At 24.8% G+C, this 26,386-nt stretch overlaps 21 protein-coding genes and 1 non-coding gene across 22 annotated transcripts; 13 read left to right on the plus strand and 9 right to left on the minus strand.

Annotated features, from left to right (window-relative positions):
* Nucleotides 1-463: 463 nt before the first annotated feature.
* AAJ76_200017287 (hypothetical protein) lies at nt 464-1,210 on the minus strand (the record flags this gene model as incomplete). Its single annotated transcript, XM_024474467.1, has 1 exon — nt 464-1,210. The coding sequence occupies one exon, from the start codon at nt 1,208-1,210 to the stop codon at nt 464-466; it is 747 nt and encodes a 248-aa protein (XP_024332244.1).
* An 81-nt stretch (nt 1,211-1,291) lies between these two features.
* Nucleotides 1,292-1,362, plus strand: AAJ76_200017369. Its single transcript has one exon. It is a non-coding gene; the product is annotated as a tRNA-Asp (tRNA).
* A 57-nt stretch (nt 1,363-1,419) lies between these two features.
* Nucleotides 1,420-1,929, plus strand: AAJ76_200017497 (rer1 protein; the record flags this gene model as incomplete). Its single annotated transcript, XM_024474470.1, has 1 exon — nt 1,420-1,929. The coding sequence occupies one exon, from the start codon at nt 1,420-1,422 to the stop codon at nt 1,927-1,929; it is 510 nt and encodes a 169-aa protein (XP_024332245.1).
* A 74-nt stretch (nt 1,930-2,003) lies between these two features.
* On the plus strand, nt 2,004-3,842 carry AAJ76_200018081 (golgi protein; the record flags this gene model as incomplete). Its single annotated transcript, XM_024474474.1, has 1 exon — nt 2,004-3,842. The coding sequence occupies one exon, from the start codon at nt 2,004-2,006 to the stop codon at nt 3,840-3,842; it is 1,839 nt and encodes a 612-aa protein (XP_024332246.1).
* A 35-nt stretch (nt 3,843-3,877) lies between these two features.
* AAJ76_200020869 (8-oxoguanine dna glycosylase) lies at nt 3,878-4,792 on the minus strand (the record flags this gene model as incomplete). The annotated part of the gene is made up of 1 exon (XM_024474476.1): nt 3,878-4,792. One exon carries the CDS (start codon nt 4,790-4,792, stop codon nt 3,878-3,880), a length of 915 nt encoding a protein of 304 aa, XP_024332247.1.
* A 43-nt stretch (nt 4,793-4,835) lies between these two features.
* On the plus strand, nt 4,836-7,160 carry AAJ76_200020913 (rad1-like dna repair protein; the record flags this gene model as incomplete). The annotated part of the gene is made up of 1 exon (XM_024474477.1): nt 4,836-7,160. One exon carries the CDS (start codon nt 4,836-4,838, stop codon nt 7,158-7,160), a length of 2,325 nt encoding a protein of 774 aa, XP_024332248.1.
* A 60-nt stretch (nt 7,161-7,220) lies between these two features.
* Nucleotides 7,221-8,546, plus strand: AAJ76_200023298 (hypothetical protein; the record flags this gene model as incomplete). Its single annotated transcript, XM_024474478.1, has 1 exon — nt 7,221-8,546. One exon carries the CDS (start codon nt 7,221-7,223, stop codon nt 8,544-8,546), a length of 1,326 nt encoding a protein of 441 aa, XP_024332249.1.
* Nucleotides 8,547-9,207: 661 nt separating this feature from the next.
* AAJ76_200025285 (nucleotide binding protein 2 (nbp 2)) lies at nt 9,208-9,942 on the plus strand (the record flags this gene model as incomplete). Its single annotated transcript, XM_024474481.1, has 1 exon — nt 9,208-9,942. One exon carries the CDS (start codon nt 9,208-9,210, stop codon nt 9,940-9,942), a length of 735 nt encoding a protein of 244 aa, XP_024332250.1.
* A 4-nt stretch (nt 9,943-9,946) lies between these two features.
* On the minus strand, nt 9,947-10,537 carry AAJ76_200026614 (rab5-like gtpase; the record flags this gene model as incomplete). Its single annotated transcript, XM_024474482.1, has 1 exon — nt 9,947-10,537. One exon carries the CDS (start codon nt 10,535-10,537, stop codon nt 9,947-9,949), a length of 591 nt encoding a protein of 196 aa, XP_024332251.1.
* A 169-nt stretch (nt 10,538-10,706) lies between these two features.
* Nucleotides 10,707-11,711, plus strand: AAJ76_200026784 (60s ribosomal protein l4; the record flags this gene model as incomplete). Its single annotated transcript, XM_024474483.1, has 1 exon — nt 10,707-11,711. The coding sequence occupies one exon, from the start codon at nt 10,707-10,709 to the stop codon at nt 11,709-11,711; it is 1,005 nt and encodes a 334-aa protein (XP_024332252.1).
* Nucleotides 11,712-11,736: 25 nt separating this feature from the next.
* AAJ76_200027814 (signal recognition particle protein srp19) lies at nt 11,737-12,168 on the plus strand (the record flags this gene model as incomplete). Its single annotated transcript, XM_024474484.1, has 1 exon — nt 11,737-12,168. The coding sequence occupies one exon, from the start codon at nt 11,737-11,739 to the stop codon at nt 12,166-12,168; it is 432 nt and encodes a 143-aa protein (XP_024332253.1).
* A 7-nt stretch (nt 12,169-12,175) lies between these two features.
* AAJ76_200028253 (signal recognition particle sec65) lies at nt 12,176-13,492 on the plus strand (the record flags this gene model as incomplete). Its single annotated transcript, XM_024474485.1, has 1 exon — nt 12,176-13,492. The coding sequence occupies one exon, from the start codon at nt 12,176-12,178 to the stop codon at nt 13,490-13,492; it is 1,317 nt and encodes a 438-aa protein (XP_024332254.1).
* Nucleotides 13,493-13,860: 368 nt separating this feature from the next.
* Nucleotides 13,861-14,919, minus strand: AAJ76_200030996 (golgi protein; the record flags this gene model as incomplete). Its single annotated transcript, XM_024474486.1, has 1 exon — nt 13,861-14,919. One exon carries the CDS (start codon nt 14,917-14,919, stop codon nt 13,861-13,863), a length of 1,059 nt encoding a protein of 352 aa, XP_024332255.1.
* Nucleotides 14,920-15,567: 648 nt separating this feature from the next.
* On the plus strand, nt 15,568-18,078 carry AAJ76_200031645 (transcription factor tau-like protein (tfiiic-like protein); the record flags this gene model as incomplete). Its single annotated transcript, XM_024474487.1, has 1 exon — nt 15,568-18,078. One exon carries the CDS (start codon nt 15,568-15,570, stop codon nt 18,076-18,078), a length of 2,511 nt encoding a protein of 836 aa, XP_024332256.1.
* A 25-nt stretch (nt 18,079-18,103) lies between these two features.
* AAJ76_200035425 (kinesin-like protein) lies at nt 18,104-19,348 on the minus strand (the record flags this gene model as incomplete). Its single annotated transcript, XM_024474488.1, has 1 exon — nt 18,104-19,348. The coding sequence occupies one exon, from the start codon at nt 19,346-19,348 to the stop codon at nt 18,104-18,106; it is 1,245 nt and encodes a 414-aa protein (XP_024332257.1).
* A 464-nt stretch (nt 19,349-19,812) lies between these two features.
* On the minus strand, nt 19,813-20,629 carry AAJ76_200036678 (40s ribosomal protein s4; the record flags this gene model as incomplete). Its single annotated transcript, XM_024474489.1, has 2 exons — nt 19,813-20,601; nt 20,627-20,629. The coding sequence occupies 2 exons, from the start codon at nt 20,627-20,629 to the stop codon at nt 19,813-19,815; spliced, it is 792 nt and encodes a 263-aa protein (XP_024332258.1).
* A 47-nt stretch (nt 20,630-20,676) lies between these two features.
* Nucleotides 20,677-21,456, plus strand: AAJ76_200036754 (mrna deadenylase subunit; the record flags this gene model as incomplete). The annotated part of the gene is made up of 1 exon (XM_024474490.1): nt 20,677-21,456. One exon carries the CDS (start codon nt 20,677-20,679, stop codon nt 21,454-21,456), a length of 780 nt encoding a protein of 259 aa, XP_024332259.1.
* Nucleotides 21,457-21,734: 278 nt separating this feature from the next.
* On the minus strand, nt 21,735-22,244 carry AAJ76_200038321 (ubiquitin-conjugating enzyme e2; the record flags this gene model as incomplete). The annotated part of the gene is made up of 1 exon (XM_024474491.1): nt 21,735-22,244. One exon carries the CDS (start codon nt 22,242-22,244, stop codon nt 21,735-21,737), a length of 510 nt encoding a protein of 169 aa, XP_024332260.1.
* A 673-nt stretch (nt 22,245-22,917) lies between these two features.
* On the minus strand, nt 22,918-23,448 carry AAJ76_200039525 (eukaryotic translation initiation factor 4e; the record flags this gene model as incomplete). Its single annotated transcript, XM_024474492.1, has 1 exon — nt 22,918-23,448. One exon carries the CDS (start codon nt 23,446-23,448, stop codon nt 22,918-22,920), a length of 531 nt encoding a protein of 176 aa, XP_024332261.1.
* A 91-nt stretch (nt 23,449-23,539) lies between these two features.
* Nucleotides 23,540-23,992, plus strand: AAJ76_200039617 (hypothetical protein; the record flags this gene model as incomplete). The annotated part of the gene is made up of 1 exon (XM_024474493.1): nt 23,540-23,992. The coding sequence occupies one exon, from the start codon at nt 23,540-23,542 to the stop codon at nt 23,990-23,992; it is 453 nt and encodes a 150-aa protein (XP_024332262.1).
* A 368-nt stretch (nt 23,993-24,360) lies between these two features.
* On the plus strand, nt 24,361-25,122 carry AAJ76_200040438 (hypothetical protein; the record flags this gene model as incomplete). Its single annotated transcript, XM_024474494.1, has 1 exon — nt 24,361-25,122. The coding sequence occupies one exon, from the start codon at nt 24,361-24,363 to the stop codon at nt 25,120-25,122; it is 762 nt and encodes a 253-aa protein (XP_024332263.1).
* Nucleotides 25,123-25,567: 445 nt separating this feature from the next.
* Nucleotides 25,568-25,819, minus strand: AAJ76_200041896 (hypothetical protein; the record flags this gene model as incomplete). Its single annotated transcript, XM_024474495.1, has 1 exon — nt 25,568-25,819. The coding sequence occupies one exon, from the start codon at nt 25,817-25,819 to the stop codon at nt 25,568-25,570; it is 252 nt and encodes an 83-aa protein (XP_024332264.1).
* Nucleotides 25,820-26,386: the final 567 nt, after the last annotated feature.

The following is a 26,386-nucleotide window of genomic DNA, read 5'->3' on the forward strand; positions in this document are numbered from 1 at the left end:
TTGAACTCTGGCGTAAAGTAAAAATTAAATAATAAAAGAAGATTTTTTAAAATTTGTAAAGGCGATCCATGTGATATAAACTTGAATAAGTTTGACTTTTTGAACTATTTTTGTCAGTCTATGTTATTACTTTTTTAGTTTTAAAAAAATTAGGTTGCTATTTTATACTAAAATCGCAAGTGTATAGATTTATTAGCTATAAAACTCGTAAAGTAGCCAAATTATATTTTGTGCTCAAATTAAATAACTTTTGTGACATTTTTGTACTTTCAAAAAACAAAAATTTAATTATTACTTTATCATGCTTAGTCTTTTAAATCGGCAAATGTTTGTAAAAAGTGATAGAAGATACACTAATTAAGATATTTTTCATTCTACAAGAAAGAACATATTTTGATTTATAACCTTAGACATAGCTTTTTGCATTGTAGTAATAAGAAAGATAAATTTATGGAAAATTGTTTTAATAGCAGTCATGGTTAGTTGTTATTTGAAATCCACTACCCAAAGTTGTCTCATCAACTTCTTTTAAAAATGACCATATCCCCAAAATAAAATACTCAGCAATTGACATTTTTATGAGCTGGTTTTGACAAAACAAGTTGATACAACGTTTATTGATCTTTTTTAAAAAGTTGAAATTTGCTACGTAATTCATAAACTGCTGAATCTTAATAGGATCAAGATTATTTATAAAATCATTAGTAAATACATAGAAATGAATTTCATCGACCTTTTTAAAGATATCAATTTTTGAAAAAACAATTTCTTTCCTTTTTCCTTTATTCTTAACATCATAAAAATTTTTTTGCTTACCTTCAAAGAAGTTTTTTTTTCTTATTGTTCTGTTCAAACCACATAAATTCATTTTTTTTTCAGCTTTACAAATTTCTTTAACATTTAATTTATTTTTTTTATTGCTTTTTGAATTTAATATAGCATTAATTGCATACAAATTTGCTTCCGAAATAAAATCGATACACAATAAAAAAATACTAGTTAAATTAGTTGCGGATATTTTCATGTTAAGAGGGATATGTTTCCATATAAAATCACTATACAGCTGATCTGTAAGAAAGCACAAAGAGCTATTAGTTCGGTAATTATTTACATACTTGTTGTTTTCATTCAGTTGATCATAGGTTTCATTATAAATTAAAAAACCCTTTAAAAATAATGCAAAACTCAAAATGGAATGTAGTGATTTCATAACTTCCTTTTGGGGGCATTTTTATAAACAAATAAAAAAGGAAAAATATAGGAGAACCTTTACATGTGAGATATAAAATGATCTCCTATGGTGCAGTGGTAGCATGCTAGTCTGTCACGCTGGTGGCCCGGGTTCGAGTCCCGGTGGGAGAGTTTTTTTTAAAAAATTCATTTTATATTTTTTATTTTATTTTTACCCATAACATCCAAATGAATTCTCTTTCTCTTTTACAAATATATTTAGATCAACTAGCTCCATTAACTTATGTTAGATGGACAATTACAGGAACTCTTTTATTTGTTTTTTTTCTCAAAATTTTTATTTCTGATTCTTTTTATCTTGTAGCTTATATTTTAGGAATCTATCTAATTCATGGTACAATTTTATTTTTAACACCCAAAGGAGATAATATTGCAGATCCATTTGAAAATTATGACCAAGAAGACGAAGATAATTTTGAGTGTGAACTTATAGATAATCAGTTTAAGCCTATTACAAGAAATCTTCCTGAATTTGATTATTGGATGTTTTGTACAAAGGTTATTTGTGGTGGACTCGTTGCTTCGTGCTTTAGTATTTTCAATATTCCAGTTTATACACCAGTCCTTATTATATATTTTTGCATGATGGTTGTTTTTACTTGTAAGTGCCTTTATGCACATATTAAAAAATATAAATACAATCCTTTTAGCATTTCTAAAGATTATTATAAGGATTAACAAGTAGTAAACAGTTTGTTATAAATTTTTATTTGTAAACTTAAAATTTTTTTCTTTAATTCCCCTTTTTAAAAATGACTAAGATACGTCTCCCTATTTCTGAATTTGATGAAGAATTTAATCAAAATAGTTACAAAAATTTTATCAGATTATTTATTATGAATTCATTAAATGAGCTTAAACTACAGTTAAGTTCGTATCACAAATCCAAAGAGATAGAATGTAGGAAGAAGTTAATAGATTTTTTTAAACAAAAAATTTCTGATTTTGAATTGCTGTATTTGATGGACATAGGAATTCAATATTTATCGGTGTTTAAAAACATCGATAGTTTTAATTATTATGAGGATATTGCTAATAGACTAGCTTTTGTATTTGAAAACTTAAAGTTAACTGTTTCACCTTCTTGGAACGTAAAGGCCAGCCTTGAAAATTTATATACCAGCAAAATATTATCAGAATATCCTGATAATTCTGCTAAAGACATTTACTTAGAAAGATTAATTAAAATATATTTAGAAAAAGAAAATTTGGATTTTTTTGATAGCATTAAAGTTGAAAAAAATCTTGTCATTTTAAATGACAAGCATAAGATAGCATTGTGTGGAGAACTTGTTAATCCGAAATTTGTACTTATAGATTCAAATATACACATAAAAGATTTTACTTTTGGTAAGTTTACTACTTATCTTAAATTAGAGAATAAATATTTCGATTTGTTTGAGTTACATAAAAAGTTTAAAAGCTTAAAATCTAAAATTGATTTAGTTTTTGATGGAGGCTATTTGAATTTTAAAGTCATAATTGACAATTTACAGTTTGAAGCGAATGAAAATATCGGCACTTTTAATTTAGATCAGTTTATTCTAGCTTTAAACTCAAAATATAAAGATTTACACTTTTCTCTTGATGATGGATGGTATTCATTGTATAATTGTACGATTGAAGAAAAACAAAATGTTAACAGAGACTTTACGTTACAAAATGAACAAGACATCAGTTTTTTTATAAAAAATAATTACTATGATAAAGCGATATTGTTTTTTCCTTCTCCGATGGTTTATATAACATTTTTAGAATTTATTATGAGTGAAAATAATTTTTTTAAAATTATTGAATGTGCATTTAAAGATAAAAAATTTTTTAGGAACAAAAAAGAAATTATGTTCGATAATATTACCTTTAAATTTATAAGTATAAAAAATAATATTGTTAAATTTGATTCATATGCAGGAGATTTACAATTCTTTATACAAGATCATTTCTTAACATTTGAAAAAAAATCTAACAACCTATCGTTTTCTGAATTTGATGTTTTGATAAAAAATCGAAGTCTTTTGTTACTTTACGATTTGCAAAAGTACGTCAATCAACATGATAATTCAGGTAACAAAAGTAATGAATGCATACTGAAATTAAAAAACAATTATTTGCAAATTGAATTTGATACATTTTTGATAAATATTCATAATAATTATATAAAAGTTTTAGATTATAAAATTACAGATCCAAATCTATATCTTAAATTTCTTTTTAATATTTACAAATATAAAGAAAAAACCCTTAGAGATTTGATATCTGTTCAAATACATAATGTCATCTTTACGTATAATATAAATGAAAATAAAATACTATCAAATATTAAAAATCAAGAAATTTATAATTATAGAGTTACTAAGTTACTTTTGCAAAACTTGTTGCTATTTTATACACACGGGATATTCCCGGACTTTGTTGCTCAGGATTATGCTATTTTTTATTTAGATTTACAGTATAAAATATACTTTTCAAACGAAACCTTTGAAAGTCCACAAGTTTGGTTTAAAAGTTTAAAAAAAACTGTTAATGGTAATAGTAATGTTTTAGATTTGTCTCTAGAAAATTTTTACCAAATATATAAAAAATGTAATTAAATTTAACAGTTTATTTCTATTAAATTAAAATAGGACTAATTAATGATTTTTTTTTCTAAATATTTTTTAAAGATAAATAGCTGATAAATACCAGCATATTTACCAAATTTTTCAATAAATTTGCTTTGTATTTTATTGTAACTTATTTTAGTAAGTAGCACATTATTTTCTAGATTAAATATATGTCTGGCGTACTTTAAAATGTGTGTATCTATAGGAACTATTTCAAAACATTCCAAACTCATTAAGCATATACAATCTCTTACTTTGAATCCGATACCTGGTAATTTTATTAATAAATTTTTTATTAAATTTATATTTAAATTGTTCTTAACCTTTTTAAATTGTAATATATCTACATCATATTTATTAATTTCTGCAAACAATTTATCATTTTTTAACAAATCGGCGGTTTTGCATATGTATCGAGCTCTATATCCAAATCCATTTTCTTTAAAATCATGTTCACAATCTAAAAGCATAGAAATGTCAGGAAAGTAAAAGAAATTAATTTTCTTATAAGAACATGCAAACTCTCCTTTACTGTACATATAATTGACCATTTTAGTAATTCGTTTAACATTGTTATTGGCAGAACATATGAATGAAAATATTGTCGGGATAAGTGAATTAGTAATTAACCTAAGCCCTGTTACATCTATGTCTTTTAAAATGTCTTTATAACTTAAATTTAAATTAAAAAATTTTTTTATAAAAAATAATATTAATTCTTCACTATTAATTTTTGTATGCAAAATTTTATACAGCACTTTCTGATTAACTTGTTTGAATGATATCACAAAAAAATAAATTGTACCAGTAAACTCTTCTAAATCGGTTTTATGAAAATTAAAAATTTGCCCACTAAACAAAGTTTCTTTTAAATCAATTATTTCTGTTGTATCTAAAAAATTCCATTTTTCGTTGTCATTTAATGTTATATTCTGCATGTTTTCTTTATTACAGCTCATGTGGGTTAAAAATGAAATATCGATGTACCCTTTAATGTTAGATTATGAATTAAAAATATTAGAAGATACAAAATCTGAATCATTTATTTTGGTCAGTGGGCATGGAATTCATTTAAATACACTAATCAACATTAATATTTTGATGTATTTGAATAAATATTCATTTGCGTTTTTACTTAACTTTGATGAGCTTTCACTTCCTTTTTCTCACGAATATTTAAGAATATTGAAAAATTGTGATAAACAAGCTCGAAAAAAAATGTATTTGAAAGGTGGTGTATTTGTTTGCAGTAGTAGAATTTTACTTACTGATTTTTTAGAGAATAATATAAATATAGAAATTATTTCTGCTATAATAATCAATAATGCTGATAGAATACGTGAAAATTCTTTAGAAGCTTTTATTTTGAATGTTTTTAGACGTAAAAATGCACACGGTCTTATAAAAGCCTTTTCATCAAATTGTATACCATTTGCATGTGGGATTGGCAGTTTAGAGAAATACGCCAATACATTCAGATGTAATAATTTTATTTTGTATCCTAGATTTCATGAAGAAATTCAAAAATCATTTAAAAATGATATAAAATTTTTGCAGCATGAATTTAAAATGCCTGATGAAATGATTGAACTGCAAATGATTTTAATAGAAATTTTAAAAGAACTAATAAAATATTATAAACTTGATGTTGACTATGAACTTGTTTTATTGTCTAATATATATTTATCAAAACAGGTTTTTGATATATTAGATATTAAATTTTTATTAATTTTGTTGTATTCTTGCAATTTATCTAAATTTTATACAGAGTGCATTAAATTGATATCTAAACAAATTGAGTGTGGTAAAGAAAGTACATGGCTTAATAGTAATTATACGAAAATTTTAATTGACAAAATAGATTTATTTTTTGCAGAAAATGAACAGTTTGTTTCTTTCGAACAAAAGGAGGTCTTTAAAAATCTTAAATATTTTTTCAAGCATAAAAAAATAAAAAAACAAGAAGAGCATAAATGTGAATTTGATAGTGTTATAAATAATCAGAATATAACATTTGATACACAAGATTTGGATTTTTTAGAAGAACTAAAAAAACCATTTTTTAATCTTAAATTTAGAAGATTAATCAGAGAATTGATACTACTTGAGAATGAGAGTTGTTTTGTAGTTTTTTCTTCGATGACTGTTCTAAATGATGTTGAAAATATTGTTAATTTGTTCAATAGTAATTTATTAAAGAATGTTAAACTCTTGACAAAAAAGCAGTTTGTTAATTCAAATCTATTATTTTCTGACGATGACCTGAATAGTAGATTTATTAAGATGAATAAGAATCTTAATTTAAGTAAGAGTATTGATGAGTTTTATACTTTTTACATAGACAATAATAGTGAAGAAGAGGATGTGTCGGATTTTAAAGTTAATAATGATATTATTTTTATAGATGTTGCTAAAAGTTATAATTTTTTTTTATATGACAAAGATTTGGCTTCAATTAGAAAATGTGAATACATAGGAACTAAAGCAAATATTGTAGTGCATTCATTCCAATTTAGGGATTCTCTTGAAGAACAAAATAATCTTCTTTCTTTAAGAAAAGAAATATCTTATTTTGAACAATTAATTCAAAAACGTGGTAATTTACCAATACTTTCTGACATAAATAGAAATATTTTAGAAGACGAAATCTCAGATGAAGATGATTGTACATATGACATTGTTGTTGACTCGAGAGAATTAAGAGCAGAATTACCTTTTTTTCTTTATAAAGCGGGTAATAACATTATAATTGCCACTTTGCAAATAGGAGACTATTTGATAAATGAAAATATATGTATAGAAAGAAAGAGTATTGGTGACTTTATATCTTCGATGAATGCAGGTAGGTTGTATTCACAAATTAGGATACTTACATATCATTACACGAAAGCAATTTTATTGTTAGAATTTAGTAGTCGGCCCTGTCTTTCAGATTTTTATAATCATAATGCAGATACCTTTAGGAATTCTTTAATATCTAAATTCTGCTTCTTTTTAATTACTTTTCCATCTATTAAGGTTTTATGGTCTGATTCAACATTTTTTACTACTAAAATTTTCAGAAAAATGCAAAAGAAAAATTTAGAAGATGACGTTGTAAAAATGAATGTTGAAATCAATCCAATTTTACAAGAAATATTACTTTCAATACCCGGTGTTAATCAGTTCAATCTAAGAAAGGTTGTTAAACATTATAAAAATCTAAAACAATTAGTCACTAGTAATAGAATAACACTTCAAAGAAATCTTGGACAAGATACCGGATTTAAAATATACAAATTTTTTAATGATAATTTTGAAGAATAATGAAAGTAATATATAGTGTTTAATAGTTTTAGATTTTAAAAAATAAACAAATTTAAGGGTATGGATATTATTTTTACAGGAACTCCAACAAAAAGAGAAATTATTATTTATTTAAAAAACAAAAAGTATTCTCTTCTAAATAAGATAAAGCTAAAAAGAGATATTATTATTTTCAGTAAAGAAAAAAAAGGGTACTTTTTTTATACCTTAAAAAATAAGCTAGAATATAAAAGAATATGCGAATTTAAGTTTTACACTTCTAGAGATGTACATTTCTTTCTTTTTAAAAAAAAGCATTTCTTAAGGAAGTTATTCTTATTGTTATTTTATCAATCTGTATTTAGAGTTTGTAATACTAATGTTCTATGTTTGGTTTATTCTAACAAAAAATCCGAAAACATTTGTAGATGTTTAGAATTGTTAATTGTCAATAGTTTAATTTTATGCAAAATTGAAGCATCCTGCATGTTTAATTTGTTTATGTTTGATACGAAATATAAAAATTTAACAAAAACAAATTCAATCGATATTTTACATTCAGATCCTAACTGTATACTAAAGAAGTATTTTGATAGTAATATTTATAAATCAAATTTTTTGATTAAAAATAATTCTTGTAATATAGTTAGAAGCATTAATGATGGTATTAATAAAAAAGAAAAATTATTTTTTAATGACGTTTCTGATGAAAATACAAGAAAAAGGAAAAAACCAACTATAAATTATAAATTGTCTCCTTTACAGATGATTGAGTATGATTTTTTTGACAAAGAAATAGATGAAAAAAAAGATCTTTCTTTTATGTCTAAAAATGTTTCCAATGTTAGTAAGTTGAGAAATACTAATTTAAAAAGAATAACTGAAACATGTAAAAATCCTAAATTTATTAACATTGATCTTTTATCCAAAAAAAATGATAATCAGCCTAAAAACGTTGAATTTACATTCTCTAAAATTTCTAAAAAGCATTCTAGACATACAAATGAAAATATAGAACCAGTTAAAAGAATAAAAAACAACATAAACGAAGTATTCCCTCTTCAAGAAATTAATAAGAATTTATCTAATGTTAAAAAAATAAACAAGGATAATTATGATACGTTACTAAAGAAAAATACAAAACTAAATGCTGGTTACAAAAACATTACAGTTAAATATATAGATAAACTTTTTATAAATCACATTAAAACTGAAAAGAAAAGAGAAAAAAAGATTAGAATTCTTGATGAAGAAATTGAACCAGATTATCATAACTTAGATCAACTATTTCCAATTATCAAAAAAAGTAGATATCGAAATAAAAAAGGTAGGAAAAATAAACACAAGGAGGTTGTTTTTATACAGAATGTAGATTTAAGATCTTGTAATTTAGAAGAGAATTATTAGAAATTAACTTTAATAAATAGTACTTATTATTTTTTTTGTAAAAAATATTATGATGTTTTTTATTTTCTTAATGCTTCATTCATATTTTATAAAAATGATCAATGGTAATTCTGATTTTTTTCGTTCTTCACACTGCTGAAGTATAGTGACAATTATCATTTATTTTATGCTAGTAAAATGAAAGCAAATTTCACTTGATGTCTTTTTTTAGTGTTGTAAAAAAATAATTTTAAAAGATCTTTATTTTTATTTTTTTAAAACACAATTTAAAATTTGTTATTTATTTAACATTATGCTAAAAATAATTTTATAAGGTAATACTAGTATATAATAACATATTTTGTAAATTTTTATACTCTAAGATTTACTTAAATTTTTGTCCACATTATTTTTACTTTACTGACGCAATGCTAATAAAAGATTGGCTTTGGTTGGTAAACTTCATGCAAAATTTAAAAAGGCGTAATATAAAAACAATTGTTTATGACATCATAGTCAAATAATTTTTCTATAGCAGCATATTTATAAATAATTATCTAAGACATCATATTTTACAATAAAATATTTATAACAATAAATTTAATAACAAATAACAGGCTGTCTAGCATCAACAAGAACATAATGTACAATCAAATTGTAAAAAAAAATATTTTAGTATCCCATGGAAAGAATTCCACAAAAGATTGCTGTTATGAGTGGAAAGGGTGGTGTTGGTAAATCTAGCATTTCTATACTACTATCAACCATACTTAGCGAAAAACACAAATGTTTATTACTTGATTTTGATTTGTGTGGACCAAGCTGCTTTTCATCTTTAAATGGAAAGGGAGAAGTAAAAAAAGCCAAAAAAGGCCTAACACCAATTCAAATTACAAATAATTTGTATGTTTTATCAATGGGTTCGATGATAAAACCGGATGATGCTGTTATTTGGAGAGGCCCAAAAAAGCTTAGTTTATTAAATTTGTTTTATGATTCAATAGATGACTTCGATTTTGTAATAATTGATACACCTCCCGGCGTTAGTGAAGAACATGGTTTTTTAATAGATAAAAATATTTATAGCTTAATTGTTACTACATCACAGAATGTAGCATTAAGTGATACAGTAAAAGCTATAGATTTTTGTAAAATTAATAATATTAAAATCTTGGGTATTATAGAAAATTTAAGTGGATATAAATGTAACTGCTGTGGTCATATAACAAATATATTTGCTTCAAAAGGTGGTCAACAATTAAGCCAACATTATTTAATTAATTTTATAGAAAAATTACCAATAGAACCACTTTTTGGAGAGTTGTTAGATACTAAAGAGTTTATTTTAAAATATCAGGAATTAAAAACATATAAAATATTAAAAAAATGGATAAATAGAGAAAACTGGACCTTTTAATCAACTAACAGCAAAAATATTTCATAAAAGAATCACTCAATTTTAGTCCTTTTTTCTTTGGTTTTGGTGCTTCTTTTGGAATTTTGTTCGCTACTAGCTCAAAAATTTTGCTAACATTGGTTCCATCTTTTGCACTTGCTTCTACAAACAATAAATTTTGTTGTATTGCATAATCACGTCCTTCCTCAAATGTGACCTTTCTATCTTCATTTAGGTCGATTTTATTAGCCACCAAGACTTTTAAAAAGTCTTTTGTTTTCTCAAATTTTAGCTCTTCTACCCACCTTTTTGCCACATCAAAGCTTTCTCTGCTTGTTATGTCATAAACTATAAGACCTATCTGTGCTCCTCTGTAGTACATTGGTATAAGACTATTGTATCTTTCCTGGCCTGCAGTATCCCAAATTTCAAATTTGACACAAGCATCTTTTGTTGTCATCGTCTTAGTAATAAAAGATGCACCAATAGTACTTTCTTCATTTGGATTAAACTCATTCTTAGCATATTTCAAAACAAGGCTACTTTTTCCTACACTGTAATATCCTAATACTACCATTTTATAAGTGTAACATTGAACTGTATCTCTTGAATTCATTATTTGTTGTTTTTAAATTTTTTTTATTTGTAATTTTTATTTTTGTTTCATGTTTCATAAAACTATTATTTCTTACAATAATTATAAAATTCCTTCTTACTGTTTTTATGCACTTAAAAATTATTTATTTTTAGAAAATTTATAAAAAAATTTTCAAAAGAAGGGTCAAATGGAAAATAAAACTAATTGCTATGAATTAGACGGAACTACCATAAAGTCTACTATCGATGTGCCAGATGTATTTTCAGTGGATATTAGATCTGATATTATTGAACAGGTTCATTCTCTTGAGAGATTAAATTTGAGACAACCTTATGCTGTGTCTCCCGATGCTGGTATGCAACATTCTGCTGTTTCTTGGGGAACTGGAAGAGCTATTGCGAGATGTCCTAGAATTGGTGGAGGTGGTTCAAGAAGATCTGGACAGGGTGCTTTCGCTAATTTCTGTAGGAAGGGTAGAATGGCACATCCTACTACCACTATGAGAAGATGGTGTAGAAAGATACCTCTTAATACTAGAAGAATAGCAATTGCTATGTCTATTGCTGCATCAGCCAGGCCTTCTTTTATTGAAGCTAGAGGACATCGAATTGAAAATGTCAAAAATATTCCGCTAGTAGTCAGTGATAAAATTAAAGAATTAGTAAAAACTAAAGATGCCTTTGAAGTTATTAAGAATTTTAATTTAGCAGAAGAAGTAGAGAAAGTTAAAAATAGCAAATCTTTGCGTGGTACAAAAGGTAAAATGAGAAATAGAAGGTATAGAATGAGAAAAGGTCTTTTACTTATTCATGATAGTCCTGTTGAATTAAAAGCTTTTAGAAATATTCCTGGTGTGGATCAGTTAAATATCAATAAATTGAATATTTACGAACTAGCACCTGGAGGTCATGCTGGTAGGCTTATTTTATGGACTGAAAGTTCTTTTAAAAAATTAGAAAGTATGTTTGGTAAATTTAATAGTGAATCAAAACTTTTAAAGAAATTTACATTACCCAAGAAGTTATGTACTACTGACAGCTTCAAAGATTTATACTTATCTGAAGAGGTACAAGCCATTCTTAATGAAGCTAAATATTGCCCAGAATATAGTTCTAGAATGACTGAGGAAGAGATTGCGGAAAATGATAAATTTATCGGCATGTTCGATACTACTCAAGTTTTATCTCATTAAATAATTTTTATTTATTTTTACCCTTATGGAGACTTTTAATAATTTCTATGTTCTATATCCTGTATACTTTGATGCAAATAAAAAAATTTCAGAAGGACGGAAATATCATAAAAATTTATGCGTCTCTTCACCTACTTTTTTAGAAATTACTAATGCGCTTAAGTATTTAGAAATTGATTGTACAGCAGAAATAGATAAAAGACATCCTAGGGATTATTTTAGAAGTGGCAGATTTAAAATTAACAAAATGTATGGCAAGAAAAATTTGATAGAAGGACTTAGAGATACTATCATTAAAAGCAGAATAAAAAATTCTTCTGTAAAACCTGTCCAACGCATGTCGACAGAAAAAGTACCAGAATTCATTACCACAAAAAAAGGAGAAATTATTGAAAATAAGTTAAACTTGGTGGCGAGGAAGAAAAATAAACAAAAGAAAAGTAAAAAAAATAAATAATTTTTTAATGTTTGTTTATTTTTTATTTTTGGTTTATTATTCATTTTTTCTATGCCCCATGATTAATTTACTTGACCTTAAAGAGTTATCACTTAAGAAATACATAGCCACACTTTTATTTTATACATTGGTAAATATTGTTATGTTTTCTACATTAATAACACAATACTATGTTAAAATTACTGAACATATTTCTGTTTATTGTAATATTACAAATGTGTACAGAAAAGCATTATTTTACTCCATTATTGCAAACATTCCTAGGATTTATTTTTTAATATTTACTGATTTGTATGGACAAGATACTTTTGTAAATGGATTTACTACTTCTTACATGTCTCTAGGAATAGGAATAATAATTGTTTTTACACAATCAAAATCTTTTGTGCATTTCGAAAGTTTTACAAAAGATTTATTCGCATTAACAGGTGGTCTTCTAATTCAAAGCCTTTATATCAACGAAGAAACTTATACACAAGTTCATAGAAATTTCGCTGCAATAACATTTGCTTTTTATTTTTTTTATACTTTACGATTGAGACAATTATATAGGCGCACAGAACCTGTTGTCTTACTTAATATGCCATATTGGATTCTTAAAAAAATTAACGAATATGTAACAAGACACATTTATGATTTATTGATTCTCAATTTAGATAATTTACACAAGCAGAGTTTGTATACTAGTGTACAAACTCTTATATCTCCCGCTATTAATGCTAGTGTATTTATTTTATACTTTAAGCCTTTAATAGGACCTAGAGAAAAAATTATTGCACTTTTCTTATCTTTACTTTTCGGTGTAATTTTAATGAAATCTTCCAAAAAGCAACATCTTCAGATAGTAAATTATATTTACGGGTTATTATCAATAATGTTTTACACTGTTATTTTTACTGATAGATTTAAAATACTAATAGATTCTAAAATATGTAATAATATAAATATAAATTACATAAATACAGTAATAACTCCATTACTAATCGGACTACCTGAACTTTTAAATTTGTACTACCACTCTAGAAAAAACAATTCTACTATGGCGGTGTGTTCAATTTATAATTCTATTATTTTGACATCTTTGTGTTTTAATCCAATAGAAAAGTTAATATCAAAGCGTTATTATTTAGTAAAATATAATGGGAATAAGATTAGCATATCTTTTGCCGCAATTTGTATAGCAGTTACCAATTTCAATTACGCGATGAAGAGTCAGAAGCTGAGTAAAGATTTAGGTGTTATTTTAATGATTATTTATTTTTTGTTCAATTTGACTTATATACTCGATTATAGAAAATTTATTGTGAATTCAAAAGTAAACTAATTAATACATTGTAGTTTTAATAAAAATTTATTACACTTAATTTATATAGTTTTTATGTATAAAAGTAAAATAATAAAATTTATTGTTTTTATTTACAAATTTATGAAAATTTTGTGTAAAAGAGAAATAAACAGAATTGAATAAGTAATTTATCAATTATAATTTTTTATAAAAAAATAATAAATTAGATACATTAATTTACAGGAAGATATTTAAGTAATTTTTACAAAAAAACAATAATTTAGACGTATAAATTTACAGAAAGATATTTAAGTAATTTTTTAAAAAAAACAATAAATTAGATACATTAATTATACAAAAATATTTAAGTAATTTTTTAAAAAATAAATTTCCTAATATATTTATTATCACACTTGTTCGATACTTTGCACTGCTAACGTATCAAATGTACTTCTTCTACAAAATAAGATATAAAAAATAGAAGCAATAAATGAAAGTAAGAAAATTAAAGCTATAGGAAGAGCAATAAGTATTATTATCGGTCCTGTACCTATTAACAGGCATATACCAAGTAATGTTATTAACATGCTTACATGTGCAGTTAAAACTCTTTTCCAACTGACAATCTCATCATTTTCTTCTTCTGATCCCGATTCAAGAAGAGCAAAAAAGTCATTCTGTCCCCTGTCAATTTCGAATAAAAAGTCGTCGTCTTCATCGAGCGTGTTGCGTCTGAAATAATCACGCACCTCATTTTGCATCAAAAAATCATCATCAGTCGCGAAAAATTTAGCGTAATAAACAATTTTTTTATCGCTTGGAATTTCTTGTAATGAAACATTACTTTGGTGCTTATCTAATAAATCTTTATGTGATATCTCATTTTCCAAATCTAATGTTAAGCTGCTGTTTATAATACTGTCATCTGTGTCTTTAGAGTGTACGTTTGTTTCAATAGATTCACTATTTTTAGACCTGAAAACAGCCGAAAAAGATCTAATCTTTTTTTTCTTTCTGTCATCACTTGTATCTTTAAAGTAATATTCTACTAAACATCTATCAATTTCTTCTAGTGTTAATTTGTAATAGTATACTTGTCCAAGTATAAAACTATTGTTTAATGGGTTTCTTACTCTCATTCTATGTAAAAGTCTTCTCTCAGTCTCAAATCTAAATAACACTCTGTTCAGTTCTGCTGCTGCATAATAAAAATTGAAAAGTGTTGATTGATCATCTGGATCGGGAGTAGTAACCCTTGCAATAATAAAATCCACATTCTTTTTTCTGCAATCTATTATTAAGCTTCTAAATTCTTCAAGTGTAAAAGTTTCTGTACCATTGGCATTTAATTCTTCCATTTCAGGTTCTTCTCCTGGAGTAGAATTATTGGGTGCACCAATTAATTTTACGATAGAATTAATACTTTTAGCTTTTTCGTATAGATTTTGATTCTCTGAATTTATCATTTATTGTTTACTCACGGAAATATTTATCGTAAATGTAAACAATAATAATAACTTGTCAACAAATAATAAAAAGTTAAATATGTACAAACCAACTATCAATAAACTTAATTTTCTATAATTTATTAATCTTAATATACATAAATAAATTAAATACAAATTTATATCCAGAAATTTAATTTGAAAAGTTTAAAGTGTATTAAACAACTTGCTTTATTGATAATCTTTATTTTTAAATTACAACATTTGGCTTTATTAATTTAATTTAAAGATAGAATAGCTTTTGTAGAAGTTGTTTTTAAGGTGTTCTTGATACCTTCTAGCTTAGATTTATAAAACGTAAATTTTAATAACTATTAATTATCAAACTTTCAATTAAAATAAATAAAATTTATACCACAAGATGAACATGAACGTAAAATAAAGATATTTTTCTTTATTTATGCATAAAATTAAGATGCTTTTCTTTATTTATGCATAAAATTAAGATGCTAGTTAAACGGCAAAATAGACAAATTATGCAACATGTGCATATTCAATTTATACATAAAAATGAAGGTAGTTTAAAAATCGTATTGTTTATAAACACTTTGGTCTCTTTGACAATCTATTGTAAAACTGTTTCAAAAACTCAACTGTTCCAGCCCTTCGATGTCTTATCAAGAACAAGATTTTACTGACAAAGAATCAACTAATCCAAGAAAAAATCAAAGTTTTGAAGATTGTAATAAAAGAGAAATTTTTACAAATGACAGAGAATTATTATTTGATAGTATTGAAACAAAAGGTGTTGAATTAACGAAAAAAGAAAAAAAGGAGAAAATTAGAGAAATTAGACAAATGATGATCAGTGCAAACAAATTCTTTGTAAAAAATGATAATAATTCATGCATATCAGTACTTAAAGAAATTTTAATAAAATCACCAAAAAATGCAAATGCATATTTTATGATAGGATTGGTATTTGAAGAAATGAAAGATTTAATGAAAGCATATAATTTCTTTCTTATTGCTTCACAGCTTATGAAAACCAATTATTTGCTATGGGAGAAATTATACGAGTTAAGTACAACATTAAACTTGTTGTCTGATAAAATCTATTTTATTCAGATATTGCAACGTAGACAAAATACAAAAGAATTGGTTGAAGAAAAATTACAACTGTATACAATTCTCAAATCAAAGTATAAAATTTTAGAAACAAAAATAGAGCTTTTTTATTTTAAAGGTGTAGATTTTAACATTTTTAATATTATACGAAATGAAACTAAGCATAAATTTATGACTGCAAGATGTGCATTGTATCTTATAAAATATTTTGAAAAATATCCTGCGAATTGTGGACTAGACTTTTTACAAAATATAATTAGATTGCAATATGACACAGGATATTTATTTAAAACTAGAAATCTTATAGAAAAATATTTATTAGGAAAGGTTATTTTACCAAGGGATATTAGAATAATTTATATTATGTGTGTTTTAGTAAACAATGACCCACCAGAAAAAATTGAGTCAAGTTTTACTGATTATAATATTGATGATATAGAATTTAGAGAAGCACTTTTTGAGGCTAAAGAATCCGTTCTAAAAAATCTTAATTGTAAAGATGAGATATTTGATATTTATGAAAACAATAATGAAGAGTGTAGTAAAACTTTAGAGATAAATAGTTTACTATCATCTACAGATTTATATGAAAAATATTCAGATATTGATATATTCATTAGGGATTTATCACAGTGGGAAAATTTTACTGAAATCGAATACATAAAAGGACTTTTAGAAATATTTCTTAAGTTAAATATGGATGATAAGTATCTTGAAGTTTTAAATATCTTGGAAAATAAAATAGACACACTAAAAGAATATGTATACAATAGTTATGGTGACTTTTATTTTACAAAAAAAGATTTTATAAATGCACTTTTTTATTATCAAGAGACTCTAAAAATCAATCCAGATAATAATTTAATTAAAAGTAAACTATACGAAATATATAAAATTATGGGGAATATTGATCTGGCTAACAAATTTCGTACAATTTCATCTTTGATTAATTTTGTTAATGATGTTCAAAATGATGATAAATTTAAGTTTATGTCATCTATTGAAAAATGTAATGAAAATAGGAATATTTATTCTAAATCCAGGTTACTTTTTAGAGAAAATTTTCATGAATATAATTATGTTGTACGCCCACTTATAAATGACTTTTTAGAAAATAGATTTTTTTTTACAAAAATTAAGAAGGTAAAACTTGACAAGGACGATGTCGACCCAAATGAAGAAATTTGTGAAGCCAATACACGCCTGTTAAGTCTTCACGGATTAAATATCGATGAATGGTCTGCCATTCTTTTGGAATTTATAATTTATAATATTACTCAAAGTAATTTAAAAGATGCTTCTCATCTCTTAAAAAAATCTCTTGATTGTAATATTTTTAAGAAAAAATATGAAATTTTTTTGCAATTTGTTTTTTTAACTATAAAACACGCAATTTTTTGTAATGACCTTAATCTTCTTTCTAATTGTTTTAAAAAAGTATTCAGAGTGTTTAGGGATTACAGCTGGGCAAATTTTTATTTTTATCTTCTGAACTTCTTCCCAGATTACATTTTTAAAAACAGCTATGGAAGTGTTGTTAGAAATATTAGAAGGACATTCAAAAGAAATCATGTTTTAATTTCTGGAATTAAAAAAAAGTATTCCTCTGTTTATGAATCATTAGATTTAAATTTACTATTAGGCACCTTTTTTATTCAAAATATTGCTAAAAAGTCATATAAAATTATTAATAATATTATTCTTGATGGAAGTGTTAGAGACAGAATGACTTATTATATTATTTTAATTATAACTTATAAAAGTAGAAGGAATGATATAAAAAATGAAATGTTAAAAAAAGGTATAGAAGGATTAAAGGCATTGACATCTATGTGTAATCATGAAGAGTTGTGTAATTTATCGTATAATATTGGAGTAACATATCACTTATTTGGATATATTGGATTTGCCGAAAAGTATTATCTAGAGGCTTTAAAGTCTAGAAATAATGAGTTACGAAGGATGGCTAGATTAAGTCATATAATTATTTATAAAAAAAGTAATCAATATTTACTGGAAAAATTATACGCTGAAGATGAGATGCCTATATAAAATTTGTTGTAAATTAAATATATTTTTAATAATTAAACATTTTTTTATATTCTTCTGTTCTTTGATCTATAAGCTCCTTGTAAGCTTTATCGCACTCTAATATTTTATTCTGTCTGAGGTTATACTCACACAATGAAATTTCTTGTTTAAGTTCTTCAAGCTCTGAAAAATATTGTAAAACTTCTCTCATGCTTTCTTTCAACTTTAAAATATTTATATTAAAATCATCAACTCCTTCCCTTTCAATTTTACGATTACCTGTTTCAAATAATGCAATTTTAGTCTTTAACTTTTGATTTTCTTGATCGAGCGTTTTAAGCTGATTAAGTAAATCTGGTATATTTTCTGACATATTAGAATTTATAAATGCAACATTATTTATCATTTTAAGTCTGCATAAAAAGTTTAATGTATTAATCGTATCACTTTTTTGTTCTAAACAAACATTTCCTACAACACGTAATTTTGAATTTCCACCAAGTGAATCCTTAAGTAAAAATGTCAATTTTGAGTCTCTGTATCCAATGTGTTTATTTTTATCTTCACTTAGTTTGTAAATAATTTGTCCTAAACAAAATAAGGATTTATTAATATTCGCTGTTTCTTTAATTTTAACATTTTCTATTTCTAAATTTTTAAGACGCTCAGATCCTGCCAGATCGACAAATGACAACTTTGATTCTTTACATATATTATTTGTTTTATTTTTAATATATAGAGTGAATATAGAATGACTTCTACTACTTTCTAAATTCATATCAGTGCTTTTAGTTTTTCGAGTTTTAATTCCCGTTTCGTAGTATAAAAGTGATGATTCATAATCTTTTGGTTTAACTATTGTTAAATTATCAATCGTAACACTTTTAAAAGGATCTTCTCTAATATTTAAAATTTTTTTATCATCTAGTAGATCAATCATGTTTTCATTGTAAATTTCTATAAATGATAGTTCTACTTCCATATTTAAATTATATAGAAAACACAGACATCTTTGTACAAGCCCAGGATTATTTTCTTTACCCTGGATTGTAAAAGTTTTACCACTACCTGTTTGGCCATAAGCAAATATTGTACAGTTGTACCCTTGAACAGAACAAACTAATATATCCTCAGATATAGAATCAAACAACTCTTTCTGTGAACATTCTACAAATACTTTATCAAATTTCATAAGTTTATCATTTATTCTAACACTGTTGCCTTTTATTATAAATTCAGCATTGTCTGTTCCTGGTTTTACTCTTACATAAGTTTTTATGTTGTCGCTCATTTTTATAGGGACTTTATATCAAATAAACAAAATAACAATAAAGTGTTTTTAATTTTAATCTTTAAGAATAATTTAAGATTGTCATAAAAATAATCAATATACAATTTCTAGTTACTACACACTTCATTTAATTTTCATTATCTTAATCTTTTTATGCTAAAAAAATATTTAAATGTAAATTCTATAGAATATTTTAAACATGCATAAATATAAAAACACGGTTTATTAGTTAAAAAAATTTAACAGTGTTGTAACTAATACGGTATTTTATAAATTAGATATTTAAAATTCAACTGTCAAACTTTTTATATATACTTTTATTTTGACTTATTTTATATTAGAAATGGCAATGCTAAAAAGATGCTATTTTTGTAACATAAATATTGATCATTTGTATATCTTTTGAATTGTCACAAAACATTTTTCTAAGATTCCTTGCTTATAAAAAAAGTTAAATTAATGATTTAATTAGATTCCACCTCAGTGTTAACTATTTCTCCAAATTTAAGATTACTTTCCTCGAGTGCTGTAAGTCTCACTCCCTTTTCTTCAGGCAAACTAATAAGAAGACTATCTTCACTATCACCAATAGCAATCAGAGAGCTAATAGAAGCCTCAAACTGTTTAGATCCGAAATCTTCACAGATTAGTGATTTATCTTTTATAGTCTTAATAATCCCTATTCTTCCAGTATTTTCTCCCGTGTAAACATAAACTATGCCTCCTTCTCTAAAAGATACATAATCTACAACAGTTCTAGTCTTTAAACAAATCTTAACTGTATTATTAATATCAATAGCAGGATTACAATATTTAAAACATGCACCATCATTAGTAAAAATGTATGGCACATTATTGTACATAGTCTTTTTATTTAATACTTTTGCAAGTTTATACTTACTTTCTTCTTCATCAATCTGGTGCAATATAAAACTCTTATCTACACCAAAAAGTACTCTGTAGTGTAAGTTTGTTTTAACAACACTTATAACATCTCCAACTCCAACAGGAAATTTTCTCTTTTCAATTACTTTACCATTAATCATAATATTCTTAGATTTCAAAATAATTTGAATTTCCTTCCTATTATGCGCATATTCTAAAAAATACTGCAAGACATATGCCAAAGGAATACACAAGTCTTTTTTATGAGGACCACTATGAGTTCTAATAGCATAAGTACCTATAGATTTATCTATCTTCCATGAGTCGAGTGCAACTTGTCTGTTTAAATGTTTACGAGGCCCACCAGTCTAAAATTAGAAATTTTTCACTTACCATTTTATGGGTTGAAAAAATTTGAAATTTTATGCAGAATATTTTTACCCATGCCAGATTCACAAATATTAAATGTATGGAAAAGTAATCTGGAAGAAGAAATGAAAAACATTAGAAAACTTATAAATAAATACAATTATATAAGCATGGACACTGAATTCCCAGGTGTAGTAGCCAAACCTATAGGGAATTTTAAATCACAATCATCTTTTGCTTATCAACAATTAAGATGTAATGTAGATATTCTTAAAATCATTCAATTAGGTATTTCATTATCTGATTCCGAAGGAAATAGGCCACTTCCTGTAAATACATGGCAATTTAATTTTAATTTTTCTTTAGACACTGATATGTATGCACAAGAATCCATAGATCTTCTTGCACAAGCAAAGATTGATTTTAAAGAGCATGAAAAAAATGGAATAGAAATCGAAGAATTTGGTGAATTACTTACTACTTCTGGGATGGTTATGAATGAATATGTTGTATGGATATCTTTTCATTCTGCATATGACTTTGGATACTTAATAAAAGTATTGACTTGTAATTTATTACCAGAAAAAGAAGATGATTTTTATGATCTTCTCAAAGCTTTATTCCCTGAATTTTACGATATAAAATTTTGCATCAAAAATTCTAAATATGGTACAAAAGGACTTCAAGAAATTTCTTCTGACATGGGTTTAAAAAGATATGGTATCCAACATCAAGCAGGAAGTGATGCACTTTTAACATCCTTAACTTTTTTTAAGGCTAAAGAAATATTGTACGAGGAAATGGATAATGATAATATTGGGAAGTTATTTGGCATAGAAATTAAACAAGATTAATTGTATGTTTCTACACAAACACAATAATATTTTATTTTTGTTATTTATGCATTGTATTTTTAAATATAATTGTTAATTTAAGGTTTTATCAAACAAAATATAAACAAATTCCAAATAAATTGTTATTGTTTGATATATTTTATTTAAATGTTAAAAAAATTAATTATAGTTTAATGTAAATAAACAATATTCACGATAATACATTTTTTTTCTAATTTTATTTGATTTTTTTATTTATAAAATTTATATCTAATATGTTTTTATTGCTGTATTTTCATTTATAAATCCAGGTCTTCCAATGAACTTATACTTGTTTCTTCTTCTACAACAAGATTTTCTTTTTTTAGAGGTATTCCATATCGTATTTTGTATTCAACCACTTTCTTGACATATTTTTCATAATTGTTTAAGTAAAGTGACCCTGCCTCACAGTTTAGTGGATCACTAGGATTCGGATATGCAAGAAGTTGTGGTAAAAAAATTTCTACAATATTGAAAAGATCGTACATTGGTGACCAAACTTGATTAAGAACATCTAAACATATTGATCCACTGGTTTCATCGACATTTGGATGGTATATTCGTGTTACAAATCCTATGGATGGACTTCTGTAAGGATAGTCATCAGGTATAAGAAAATGAACTTTGTATTGTGCACCTGAAAATGGTGAATCTTCTGGTCCATTAATAATTATATCGAATTCAGTATTAGTACTATTCTTAAAGTCTACATCATATTTAGCATTAAAGAGTTTTTGTAGTTCTGTTGTTATTCTTTTATTAGACATTTGTTTATTCAAGGATAAACAATTTATATTCTAAATATTGAGTCATGTCAACATTAATTTATAAATAAAAAAGGCTTGAGAAAAGGATAGATATAACAAATTTGTATGTTAATAGTCATAATTTGAGGTAAATACTATAAAATTTAATGTATTTTACGGAAAGTAGAATAAAAATATATAAAGAATAATCTGATAATTAAATTTACATAATAGTCAATTTGTAAAGTGAGAATTAAAAAAGTCCAAAATATCATTTCTAATATTGATTAAGCTTAATTAAAATATTTAATCTGGTCAAATTAAATGTAAAATATATCAGAGTTATACTTTTAAAAATGCAAATATTTGTAGATTTAATTTAAGAGAAAGAATTAAAAAAAATAATTGTGTCATAAAAAATCAATAATTCTTTATTCTACCAAAAATAAAAAATATGATCTTACATATCATAACGCTAAAAAAGTACTGCAAGTAAAGAAATTACACGTCTACATTAATTAATGATAATTAAGAAATTTTAAGGGTATTTCTTTCTTTAAAAGAAATTAAATCACAAATAAAACATTAATTAAAAATAAAGTTAAAATTAATCTTTTCATTGCAATAATATAATTAAACTTGTTAACATTAGTTTGTAAAAAGTTTTATTATTAGATACTATTCTATGCTGTCATTAAAAATATGCTTTCTTCTTATTCCAAGTTTTCCTTCCTTTATTTCCATCAATACCTTTTTTATGCAGCAAAAAATAAATATTTAGATCATAACGCACAAGAACATCCTTCCATTTAGCCATTATATCATCGTGGTATTGTTCGTTTTCAATCCATAATGATATCTTAATAAACTCATGCTTACTCATCACAACACATCCACATATTCCAGCAGCAGTATTAGATATACAAAAGGCTACTGTCAATAGAAAAACTTCTTCAGGATTATATCCAGAAGCAGTAGGTATATCAATAACCAACCTGCCACCATTCATGTTTCTAGGATCTTCCCACATTGGTTTTATCCCACTTTTAAAAATTTTTAGTGACAGTAGTTTATCTAACTTTTTTTCTTTTAATTCATCTGCAAAGAATTTAAATTCCTCTATTTGTGTAAATTCTCCTACATTTTTTAGATCATCTGCCCAACTTTTAACATCTGAATCTTCACTGGTATTTTGCCATATTACCCATTTTGACTGAAGTTTCATTATGGGTGTAAAAAAATACATTTTAAGTTATTTACTAGAAAAATTGCATTTTTTGCATTATAAATACTAACTCTTTAGTTTTGCCCTTAATATGAATTTCGAAGAGTATATTCAAAAAATGAAACAACATTATAAAATTGTAAAAGTAGATGATAACTCATATATGTTGCATAAAGATAAGAAAACTTTACTACTTACTCCTTTAAATATGTATACAATGGATGAAATTAGTAATAAGCTTGATCTTTTATATCCTGCTGTGGAAAAAAAGCCTGTAGAATTTGCTAAAAATAAAGGCGAATGTTCTAAAAAAATAGGCAGCTTTGGATATGTAGGTGAAGATGACTTGAATCCTGCAATAGGAAGAAAATTTCATAGACAGAAACGAGGTGCTATTTTTAATCCAAAAGATTTTTTAGAAGAAGAAGAAAGTGATAAAGGAATTGATAAAACAGATATTTTCCCTCTAAAAAATAAAAAAGATCCTGATCCAGATCACTTTAAGCCGCAAGGAGGTGATGATGATAATCCATTTTTATATTAAATCTTGTATTTATTTTTGTTAAATTATAAAATAAACTTTTTTGATTTTTTATCAATTTATGCTAACTTTCTTTTTTTTGTTCCCACTTTTTATTTTAAATTTATGCTTATTTTTTACTTCCAATTTATTTTATCTTTCGCAGTTTAATGGCATAAAATTTTATATTAATTTTTAAATTGGAGAAGTTGCTGTATTTTTATTTTTGTATAATGCAAAAATAAAATCTTGTTTATCTATTTTACTTTATTCTCAAGTTTAAATTAAATCATTACAATCAAAATATTTTACCATCCCTGTGATATTTTTACAACCAAATAAGCCATTTTGATAAATTTCTCTTTTTATCATTTTTAGTCTTTACCCTTGCAATGAAAGATCTTCACAAAATACTTACTGTTAAATCTCTTAAACCGAAAATATGGAATCCTAATTTGCATATTATGAATGAAGAACCTCATACAATTAAGACCTTAACACCTTTTACTCCCGATGAAAAGTTTTTAGTATTCAAGAGAAAAATTATTGCTCCACTTTTACGATCACAGAAAAATAAAAATACATTAACATCTCAAAAAGAGGATAGATGGCTAGTAAAAACAAGTAATAATGATATATTGGGACCTTATACAAAATCAGAGATGAAGCAGTTTATTGATAATAATAAATTTACAGATGCATACATGAAGCGAGATTATGACAAAGATTTTGTAGATTTCCAGATTTTATGCTCTATTCCTGATTTTCTTGAATCAGAAAAAACTGATGAATTTTTTAAAGAAATAAACGATAAATTAGAAAATTTACAAATTGAAGATAAACCATCTTCTATGCAAAATAATACAGAAAATAATACGTTTTTAGTAAAAGAGAGGACAAGATTTTGCAAATGCACAGAATTTTTACTTCTTAAAAAAATTAATATTAACATCGATTTATTAATAAAAAAATTATACGGTAAGAACAGGGAGACAGCAGTAAATCTTGTAGGATTTTTAACTAATCTAAAAATTGAAGATTGTGAAAAACTTGTTAATTTGATAATTCTTGAGTCAAAAAACAGTGTAATTGCAGATGATAATGGGTTTATTAAAACACATAAGAAAAATTCAAAGAAGCAATATAAGTATTAAATAAGATTATGTATTATTTTATATATCTTCTAAGGCTGTAAATCTTATTGTGTTAATATAAGTCTTTTATTTATTTTCTGATTCTTATTAATTATCTAAAACTTACAAAGCTTTTGTTTGATAAGCACTGTGAGAAAAAGCTCCTTACGTCATGTAATAAATATAGAAAAAAAAATGACTAAAAAATCGTTAAAATAAAACATTATTTTAAAATATACAACATAAAGAAAGAAGAAAGTAAATATATTATCTTTAATTCATGTATGTTGTACATTTACTATTCCTACATAAATTCAAAGATCTTCTTATTACCTTGCACAATAAGAATGCTAAATTTTAAAGCTCCAGTAATTTTATGCATTTAATTATAAGGTGTGTAAAACAGTCTTCAGTTAAAAACATATAAAATCATACATAAAGTATTTTAATTTACATTGTTTATTTATTACATTTCCCTCCCAAATCTGCTCTTTCGGTTAATAAGATCCATATTATTAAATAAAAAACCAATTTCACTTTCATCTTTTTTACTTTTAACTTCTAAATTACCTTTATGTCTGTTACGTTCAGTAAGCTCTTTAAGAACCGTATTTCTTTTCTTAATGATATTTTTAACTGGACTGTATTGTTTTACAACTGGGTTAAAATTTTCTTTATCTTCATTGCTTTCCAATGTCTCCGTGTCATAGAATCTCATAAATTTAGGGATAACATTCATTTTTTAAATGTTAAGCTAGGACTAAAAAAATCTTAAAGTACAAATAAGGAGATTAAATAACTTATTGGATGTTAATAAAATAAATGTTTAATATTAACAGCATATGAAATTACTAACATTTCATTGGTTAATTAATAATTAAAGAAATGTGTAATTTGTAGATCAACATACAGGAAAATTATAAAATTAATTTAAGTTAAATATTCACGACAAATAGAAAAATAAAACTTTTGTGTCAAAATTAATAAAATGTTATTGTTTAGTTATTCAGTACAATACATTTTTTTATGATTTAAATTTATGATTTGTTGTAAATATTTTGACATAAATTAATGTTTTTTCTTACTATAAGGTTATTATAGGATCTTTCAAAGTTTACATAAATATGCTATTTAAAAAATAAAATTTATAAAAAATTTATAAAAAATCTATTCTATATTTTTATATCGATAATTAAAGAAGTTTCTATAATAAGAATACATTATTAATATAATATATGTAAAAGTTATATTTAATAATAATTAAGAGTCTGAGTTGCAAACAAGT

This window comes from Vairimorpha ceranae, assembly GCF_000988165.1.
Source record: "Vairimorpha ceranae strain PA08 1199 chromosome Unknown NODE_2, whole genome shotgun sequence".
In the NCBI taxonomy this organism is placed as follows: Eukaryota; Fungi; Microsporidia; family Nosematidae; genus Vairimorpha; species Vairimorpha ceranae.